The sequence below is a fragment of the Polypterus senegalus genome, chromosome 18 (genome assembly GCF_016835505.1).
Source record: "Polypterus senegalus isolate Bchr_013 chromosome 18, ASM1683550v1, whole genome shotgun sequence".
Lineage (NCBI taxonomy): Eukaryota > Metazoa > Chordata > Cladistia > Polypteriformes > Polypteridae > Polypterus > Polypterus senegalus.
In genome coordinates this window covers 10,891,670-10,902,003 of record NC_053171.1, presented here as the reverse complement: position 1 = coordinate 10,902,003, position 10,334 = coordinate 10,891,670, and the positions used below count along the sequence as shown (strand labels likewise).

Genomic DNA, 10,334 nt, shown 5'->3' with positions numbered 1-10,334 from the left:
CCAGTCCTTGCTGCTAATTTAACTAATTCACTTTTTTATTGTTGTCAAGATTCAATTCTGAATTAATAATAATAATAACAACAATTCTTTTACATTTATATAGAGCTTTTCTCACGACTCAAAGCACTCTCCACGCAGGGAGGACCAGGCACGTGAACCCACTCCCAATGCGTCACCGGTGGGTTTGCTTCGTTTTTTCCTTAAACGGCACCCAAACGAAAAACGTGGCCAGAACCTTCTAATGCTACCGACTCGGCATGAGCTAAAATTCCTGACAGTTGTTACCTGCATATTTTTAAATCCATGCCTTGAAGAATTCAGGCTTTTCTAAAGACAAAAGGGGGGTCCTAGCCGATAGTGGATAGGTGGGCCTTATCAAGGGTCATAATGTATAGAAAAAGCACACGCTGGCTCAGAAGACAGCGGTGATCAGGACGCCATGTGCTCGGACCTCCGGGCAGGCAGAGAGTGACGCTCTCCTTTGTCACATCATTTATAACCCAAATCATCCACCTACTTAGGGATGCAAAAAACTTCAATCAATCAATCAATCAATTAACCAAGCAAGCAAATTTACATTTTCTTGTTTCTTTTCTCAGACCTCACCCTTATCCCTTCTTGTTCCTCATTCAAGGCATATAAAAATGTTGAAAGTGCAAAGTTACTGGCAAACGTATGGTTCTCCAGATGCAGAGTTATTCCATTGAAAGCGCCGAAGTCCACGGCCAAAGCTCTTCCAGGCAGGCATGCGTCATTTTCAGTCACAGGATAAACAGCTCCGTCAACTGCTGTGCAGCATCCATGTGCCATCCTCCTCGACCTTCTTGTCCACAACCAGCAGGACCTCACACGGGTCCTGTGAGATGTGCTCCTTGAGAAAGTTCCTGGAAGACAAACACAGCTCTATAAACACACCAATGGCGTATTCTTCTTATGTGTCTCCCCTTATCCTGCAAACAGTGGCAAGAAAATGCTTGTGGACACTCTGGAAATAAAAGCATTTTTGTGTACTGGCAGTCCCCGGGTTACGTACGAGATAGGGACTGTAGGTATGTTCTTAAGTTGAATGTGTATGTAAGTCTGAACAGGTACATTATTTTTAATAAATGCTATTGTTGACCGACTGTAACCAAGTGCTCTGCCAATGAATGATGGAGTGTCGCCTCTCTCTGAACTTTTTATTATTTCTACCTGCCAGTGACCGGAACAGTCTGGCTTTACAACTAAGAAGTCTACCATCGACCACATCCTGGCACTGAGGGTTCTCATGGAGCGCAAACATGAATAATCGGCAGAGTTTCTTTTGACCGAGCTGCCCTGTGGGACATCCTTAGAGTTCATGGAATCCCCTCAAGGTTCTGGATATCATGGCTAGCCTATACACTGGGACTGTGAGTGCTGTGCAGAGTGGAGGCAGGACCTCTGTGTTTTTCCCAGTTGATTTTGGGGTCCATCAGTGGTGTGTTCTGCTCCTGCTCTGTTCAGTGCTGGCATGGCACTGTGTGTTGGGCAAGATCGTGGAGTCAAGTGGCTGTGGGGCATCTGTTGGTGAAGAAAGATTCACGGATCTTGACTTTGCGGACGATGCTGCGATCTTCGCGGAATCAATGGAGGCTCTGATTGGGGCAGTCGAGAGACTGAGTGAGGAGTCTGAGTGTCTGGGGTTGTGAGTGTACTGAAAAAAACAAAGATCAGGGCTTTAATGACCTCTTGGGCATGGCCATCAGCAGTGTGTCTACCTCATCGAGAGGTTTACATACAGTACAGGCCAAAGGTTTGGACGCACCTCCTCATTCAATGTGTTTTCTTTATTTTCATGACCATTTACATTGGTAGATTCTCACTGAAGGCATCAAAACTATGAATGAACACATGTGGAGTTATGTACTTAACAATAAAAACATGTTTTATATTCTAGTTTCTTCAAAATAGCCACCCTTTGCTCGGATTACTGCTTTGCACACTCTTGCCATTCTCTCGATGAGCTTCAACAGGTAGTCACCTGAAATGGTTTTCACTTCACAGGTGTGCCTTATCAGGTTATTTAGTGGAATTTCTTGCTTTATCAATGGGGTTGGGACCAGCAGTTGTGTTGTGCAGATGTCAGGTTACTACACAGCCGACAGCCCTATTGGACAACTGTTAAAATTCTTATTATGGCAAGAACCAAGCAGCTAACTAAAGAAAAACGAGTGGCCATCATTACTTTAAGAAATGAAGGTCAGTCAGTCCGGAAAATTGCAAAAACTTTAATTGTGTCCCCAAGTGGAGTCGCAAACACCATCAAGCGCTACAACGAAACTGGCACACATGAGGACCGACCCAGGAAACGAAGACCAAGAGTAACCTCTGCTTCTGAAGACAAGTTCATCCAAGTCACCAGCCTCAGAAATCGCAAGTTATCAGCAGCTCAGATCAGAGACCAGAAATTGAAGGCACACTGAACCAGCATGGCTACCACAGCATCCTGCAGCGACATGCCATCCCATCCGGTTTGCGTTTAGTTGGACGATCATTTATTTTTCAACAGGACAATGAGCCCAAACACACCTCCAGGCTGTGTAAGGGCTATTTGACCAAGAAGGAGAGCGATGGAGTGCTGAGGCAGATGACCTGACCTCCACAGTCACCGGACCTGAACCCAATCGAGATGGTTTGGGGTGAGCTGGACCGCAGAGTGAAGGCAAAGGGGCCAACAAGTGCTAAACACCTCTGGGAACTCCTTCAAGACTGTTGGAAAACCATTTCAGGTGACTACCTGTTGAAGCTCATCGAGAGAATACCAAGAGTGTGCAAAGCAGTAATCAGAGCAAAGGGTGGCTATTTTGAAGAAACTAGAATATAAAACATGTTTTCAGTTATTTCACTTTTTTTTGTTAAGTACATAACTCCACATGTGTTCATTCATAGTTTTGATGCCTTCAGTGAGAATCTACCAATGTAAATGGTCATGAAAATAAAGAAAACACATTGAATGAGGAGGTGCGTCCAAACTTTTGGCCTGTACTGTACCTTGGCAGTGACATTCATGTCTCTGGTGACTCTTCCTATGAAGTCAGTAGACGGATTGGGAGAGCATGGGGAGTCATGAGGTCACTGGAAAAGGGGTGTGTGGCACTCCAGATGTCTATGCAAAAGGACGAAGGTCCAAGTCTTTAGAGTCCTGGTACTTCCTGTCTTGCTAAATGGTTGCGATTCATGGATGCCATCCAGTGACCCGAGAAGAAGACTGGACTCCTTGTGTCTCTCTGGAGAATCCTTGGGTACCGTTAATTTGACTTTGTTTTGCTCATGGAGTCCTGAATGAGGCACGTGACCTGCATTGTGAGGGAGCGTCAGTTACGGCACTACGGCCATGTGGCGTGTTTCCCTGAGGGTGATCTGGCTCCTAAGAGCCTCATTGTTGGTGACCCGAATGGCTGGACCAGGCCAAGGGGTCACCCATGTAACACCTGGCTGTGGCAGACAGAGGGTCATTTCCGGATGGTGGGATTGGACCACAGGTCTACCTGGGGGGTTGCCAACCGGGATCCCGAGTTGTTTTGTCGTGTAGTGGGTGTGGCAATGTGCTGTACCAGTGCATGCTCTCCAACTTGACTTGACTTTCCATGGTGATGTTTTTCTATTCCTTACTATATCACCAGCACTTGCATCAGATTTGTGTTTCAGAGACATTATTGAAGGGTGAAGACAAAAGGTTAAGACAAGCTCTTTTGTACAGCACTGTACACGCCATCACAGGAGGAAGGCACCCGTCGTCAACACGTCTGATGTACTGACAAGAGACAACTCCCTGCTATGTGCGTAACAGTACAAGCAGGCTTGCTATTGAGAATGAATGGGGGAGGCGAGGGGTGATTCACCACCCACCCACCACACAGTCACCTCCTCTTGCATACAGTATGCTGCCTGCAGCGTGCACCCACCAAGAGAGAACAGGGTGCAGCCATAGGCGGGTAGTGAATCGCCCACCACCATCCCCATTCAACAGACAACCACCTGAGGCACACTACAATGCTGCCCCCTGCCGCCCCATCCACCCTTAATGGCCTCCGTTCAGCCACAACCAGGTCACCGCTGGCAGCATCACCAGCCGCCCATTAAGAATGAAAGGGGAAGCCGTTTGAAGGTCACTGCAAAGCGGTGTGGGCGGGCAGCAAACTACCCCCCTCCGCCCCATCAAACCTCCGTCCTGCATACGAGCGCATGCCACACACCCAGCTGCCCACTGAGAATGAATGGGGCATGGCCCTCACTGGACCATTCATCAGCCGGAGCTGTCCGAGGGACACTACACTGCGTAAGCGGCGAAATCGCCCCCTCCAGCCACCGCTTGCAGCGTCCCCAGGCCGGAGATGACAGAGCAGTAGTTACTGAGGAGCCTGCGTCACGTCCCCCAGAAAGATGAAGGAGCAGCTGTGGCCCCGTTCGTACGTCGAATGTCGGATATCCGTAACTCGGGGACTACCTGTATAAAGTTTGTCTTATAATACAGTGTGATCCTCATCTAAGTTACAATGTGTTTTAACAAATACACTCAAATTATTGTATTGTTCTTGTAAAAAGTGAATACAACAACCTTTACTTCTAGAGCACATTTTTCATACAAATGATGAGCTCAAAGTGCTTTACATGATGAAGAAAGAGAAAATAAGGGAGCACTAATTAACATAGAGTAAAAGTAAGGTGGTCCAATGGCCAGGGAGGTCAGAAAAAAAAATTAAAAAATCCAGACGGATGGAGAGAAAAAAAAAAAAAACATCTGCAGGGGTTCCAGGCCACGAGACCACCCAGCCCCCTTTACGTCATTCTTTTTTTATGGAATTTACTAGGGGGCTTACCCCCTCCTTGCTTCGCTCACTGCTCCCCCCAGGCCTGCTCTACATGCCAGTCACTTTGCGTCTCTGCCGCTCATGTTGTGAAGATGGGGGCTGAACGCACCCCAAGGAGACACAGTCACTCCTCCGAAACCCCCTCTTAAACTTGTGATACAATGGGAAACAAATACACTTTCATTTTTTTTTTTACCTCCTCTTTGCTCGCTCAGCTGCTGCTGATGTAATTGGACAGGATTTGTAATTAAAGTGTAAAAAAAAAAAAACAAAGCAACATACCGCAGGTCACATGTATCTCCGATGCGGACGGGCCCCTTCAGCTTGGAGTCCAGGTTGTAGTAACATTCGTTGACGAGTCTCACTGCTATCCAATGCCTTCTCCGGAACGGCAAGGAGAGGAAGCCAAGCGACACCAGCGATGGGATGTTCATGATGAAGCCGAGGATGTGGTCCAGATGTAGCAAGTCCACCGACCTGTAGAGGAAGCAAACAGGGATGTCAACTAAACAACAGAGTGCGGTAGTGCCTCTAGCAGCCATAGGCGCATCAGTCAGCTGCCATCTCCTGTTCTCTACTTTGTGCGGTTTTGAACATCATCAGGAATGAGGCCTTTGTCCAGTCCCATGAAGCCCAGAATTACCTGAGCCACTCTCTTCACTCCATGACATGTCTCTCAGTTCTGCAGTTTGTCTTCTTCTTCTCACATGAAATTCCAAACCCGCCCACCTCCTGCTTTATGATAAACTTTAAATCTGATTGGTTGATTGCGAAGCCCGTCCACCTCCTGCTTTATGATAAACTTTAAATCTGATTGGTTGTTTTCCAGACCTGCCCACCTCCTGCTTTATGATAAACTTTAAATCTGATTGGTTGATTGCCAGACCTGCCCACCTCCTGCTTTATGATAAACTTTAAATCTGATTGGTTGATTGTCAATGACTGTCCTCGAATGACGATCTCTCAATGAGGTCCAAGGAACAACAAGACACACACAACACGCCCCATCTAGGTTACCTGCGCTTGTCCCACCACACTGCTGCCAGTCCCCGGCTCTGGAGTGCTGCCATAATTACATTCACATCGTAGTTCCCCGTCCCCAGGAAGCTGCGGTGAGGATTAACACGACATTCTGGAGCTAACCTTTAAAAAAGAAGAAAATAAAAATGGAGAATATTACAACCAAGCATCCACTCTCACTCTCACTAGCTCATCAATTCATTCATTTTTCAATTTAAAGGAATACGACACCCAACAATACTTTTTAAATGTTACTTACCACATTGTACCTTGTAGTGATGGTGAAGAAAAATGTAAAATTTCATGTTTTCATGCATGGTGGACAGAAATAATGTTATGATACAACAGAGCTCAGTGGTGACACATTTTATTTAAATAGTGCCATCCCGTGCTCAAAACGCATCACAGAAATTCAAAATAACCAACAGGATTATACAGCATTGGATACAAAATACATCTCTCTATTATATAAAAAAAATCCTGAGAGATGTGACGTGACTTTTTCAGAGAGATCATTTCAAGTCCTGCGAGACTGTCAGGGACGATGTCCTTGATGTGTTCTATAGCACCATCAGCGATCTTAATGTCAGGCCTTTAGACGGGCTGTGAAGCACCGCATAGTTCAAATAAATATTCTGCTGTTCAGATTTTATTGAATATTGCTGCCAATTCTTTCAAGTTTACACCGACTCCTACACTATCGCCGTAATGCTGAACAACAACATAGAGCACAGGCAGCACACTCGGTCATTGATGCCGGCGACTTCCAATGCATAATCTGATGTTACAGAAAGCCTTTTCTCTTGAAACACGTTATGTTTATTTTTAACATGTGCAATGCAGTTTCTGCACACACATTTATACGTTGAAGTGTGGTCTGTTTTTAGAAGATTTTGACTGCTCATCTTAAACTGAAGCTTGCGGTCTGTCGGACAAGATTAACAAGAACACCCCTTCTCTTTCCAGTTTGAAATCCCCGTCCCTAAGCTTGAGCACCGCCTCCGCGAGGCTTTGATTGGTTTAGAAATGTGACACTTAGTGAGCTGCCTAATAGTTCCCTCCCACATTTAAAGCCCAATTCAGTCTTGGTTGTTTCCATACCTCTGCGAGACTAGTGAAGGTCTGACGAGTGGTTCTCCGATACCAACGAAACTTTAATGCTTTAAAAGCGCTACTTGTGACCAGTCATGACACCTCCTGGCTTCTCCCCTTCCCGATTCTCTCTAATCTCATCTGATTGCCTGCTGTGACTGTATTGTTAATGATTAAACCTCTGCACTTTACATTAAAGCTGGCCCGTCTTCCGTTTAGCCAGCGTTGTCTTCACATTTAAAGCACTTCAATGCCTTAACCCACCTCTACCTGAAGTCAATTAAAGCGTTGAATGAGAGCCGCAATGTTCATACTGAAAGGCTGAGCAGAGGTTTCGCACATGGCCCAGAACGGGCGCTTTTAAAACACGAACTTATGAGGGATGATCAGGAAATCGCGGATGCCTGACGCTTCTATTAAAGGTCGATTAGATGGGCATAATTCAAAAAGTTCGTTTTACTCGAACCCAAACCAACGCGATAGGCGGCTCAGTTCTTGAACCAAACCAAAGCAGATGCGCGTTAACTTTGTTTGTATTTGTCCAAACATGAAGTACTGAATCCCTGGCTGTAGGCGGAGGTCGCCGACCCGCCTGCCTGCTGCTAACGTCTGGCGGCAACATCGCCGACTCCCTAACTAATGACAACTTTCTTCACATATAACACGTACAGTACCTTTTGCAGATTTCATCCGCCGCCTCCTTGGTAAAGATGCGCTCCTGCAGCACGTTGTTGAGCGCGTGGATGGCGCACAGCTCCAGCCGCTGTTTCTCGTGGAAGATCTCCGGCGCGGACTCGCACATGATGGGAGGCTGGAATCACATATAGCGGGATTTATCTAATTCGAGTTTTCCTTTTCTTAGCGCACGTAATTTATAGAAATCATTTATCTGCAACTTAAAGCATAACAAACCGAACACACCACCCTTTTCCACGCCCCCTCCAATAAAAAAACATCCGGGGTAGCCGCCATGTTGTGTGTGGCATGACGGGCTGTGACGCCATGTTGGGTGTGGCTGGGTGGCCGTAGGACGTGCCTCGAGTATTTAGTGTGGGATTTAAAAGCATTTTGCACACTTAGACTGTATATTATACACAATATTTGAAGATGTAAGTTACATAAACAAAAAAAAGTCAGAATAGTGGATTAGAATAAAGGAGACAATACAAAAAGACAGCATTCTGATAAAAGGTAGAAATCATGAAGTAATAACGGTGATTTCAGTGGGTATTCAGATCCCATGCAAAGTATCCAGCTGCAGTCAGGACAGGTTTAGGCCTCCGACTTAAGACACTATGAGGCCCGGAACCACTTTGTATTCATGACGTTTATTTTTACCTCTTGTATAACCGTATAATTAAATCATTTACTAACTGGATTCAGTAGACATTTATCATGCGATCTGTTGCTTTACCTAGAAAATTGATTCATTTATTTTTTTCACATAAAACGTTACATTGTCTTATTTAAAAAATACAATATATACTATATAGTACTATATACACTATATATATATATAACCAATAACAAAAGACACATCATTCTGTGGTTGTGCTTCAAATGCAGAACTGAGAGACCTCGGTAGTTTAGAAGTTTAACAAATGCTGAACACACAGGTTTGACAGCAGGAACTGAAAGGAATTGAAATCGACGTGACGGGCGTGAAATGTAGGCATCAGTGCACTGGCGCAACATGGGCGTGGCTCCAGGAAAGCGGGCGGAGTTAAAGAGAAGCTGCTGACAAGGACGTCCGTCCTCTTACGGCCTCAGCACGTGTCAAGTCGCTGAAATCGGTCCGAGGCTCCAGACTGTCTCGCCTGCAGCTGGACTCTCTTGGCTCCCTTCACTTTTCTACATTTTCTTAAGTGGCAGCCTTTGTGCTAATACCATTTAAATTCATTTTATTTTTTACTAAGTCAAGGAACTCTCAATAACCACAGAATTTATTAAAGATACAAAAAACTGAAATATCCCATTGACACAAGTATTCAGAGCTTTTTTATTCGGTACACTGCAGCCCCTTTGGCAGCCATTGTTGGGTCTGAGGTGATAAGCGTCACACACTTGGCACAGGGGATTTCCTGCCATTCTTGTCTGCAGATCCTCTCAAACTCTGTAAGGTAGGATGGAGACCACTGGGGGGGTTTCTGGTCTCCCCATTGATGTTTGATTGAGCTCAAGTCTGGATGGGTCACTCAAGAGTTGATCCTCAGCTACTCCCGTGTTTGTCTTTGCTTTGTTCTGGTAGAAGGGGGGTCTTGTGGGGTCCTGAGCTCTCTTAGCAGGACGTCTCTGTCATTTGCTGTCTTCAGCTTTCCCTCAAACTCGACTCGTCTCCCAGTCCCTGTTGCTGCCACCACCACACCTCACCATTGGAAGGACGTTGCACAGGTGGTGAGCGGAGCCTCGTTTCTTTGAGATGTGACACTAATCTTGTTTCTCCTTCAGCGGCCTTCATGTGGGGCTCTTCCAGCCACTCCGGAGGAGTGTTGCGTTGATGGCTGTCCTTCTGGAAGTTTCTCTCATCTTCACGCCGGTTCTCTGGAGCTCAGTGAGAGTCTTCGTGCGGTTGTTGCTCACCTCTCTCTCCAAGGCCCTTCTCCCAGGATTGCTCCATCTGACCAGGCAGCCATCTCTAGGACGAGTTGTGGTCGTTCCCAACTTCTTCCATTTCAGTTTCATGGAGGCCACTGTGCTTTGAGGAGCCCCCAGTGCAGCAGACATATTTTGGAGCCTTTCCCAGATCTGTGCTGACACAATCCTGTCGCTACGCTCTGCAGGTCTGTCTTACATCTGCCTGAAGAAGGGGCCTGAGTTGCCTTGAAAGCTTGCATTTTGTAATTCTTTTTAAGTTAGCCAGTAAAAGGTGTCGTTTTACTTGACTTCTCAATACATTTGCAACAATTCCTAAAATGCTGTTTCTATTTTGTCATCTTGGGGGTGCTTGGAGTGTTGCTTGACGAGTGAAAAGAGGAATTTCAGTGATTTGGACACAAAGCAGCAAGATGTGAAAAAAGTGAAGGGGGCTGAGTGGGCACTGAAGGCGCTGTATAATGGTGGGCTTAACTCAGGACTCTTCATGTACGTGAAAAAGGGAACAAGTTATCTACAAGGCTTCATCAGGGCCTTTATATTTAGGAATGAAGTTCTTCCCAAATTGTGTTATAAAAGTGGATCAGCTGTCTGGTTGCTATGCCTCTGTCATTCTAACAGATGGCGCATCACAAACGTGTAGTTATTAAATGCATTACATTTGTCATTCTGACAGATGGTACATCACAAACATTAAAATTACTTTTTACAAATCCCATACCAAATGGCATATAAGAGAGAGAAATATGTGTTGAATTTGTCATTCCGGGTGGCACGGTGGTGCAGTGGGTAGTGCTG

General features: G+C 45.7%; 1 protein-coding gene across 1 annotated transcript; it reads right to left on the bottom strand.

Moving 5' to 3' along the window:
- Positions 1-303: 303 nt before the first annotated feature.
- Positions 304-7,896, bottom strand: josd2 (Josephin domain containing 2). The gene is made up of 4 exons (XM_039741743.1): positions 7,619-7,896; positions 5,850-5,975; positions 5,115-5,309; positions 304-884 (listed from the first exon to the last, which is right to left on the bottom strand). Exons 1-4 carry the CDS (start codon positions 7,744-7,746, stop codon positions 782-784), a joined length of 552 nt encoding a protein of 183 aa, XP_039597677.1. The 5' UTR covers positions 7,747-7,896; the 3' UTR covers positions 304-781.
- Positions 7,897-10,334: the final 2,438 nt, after the last annotated feature.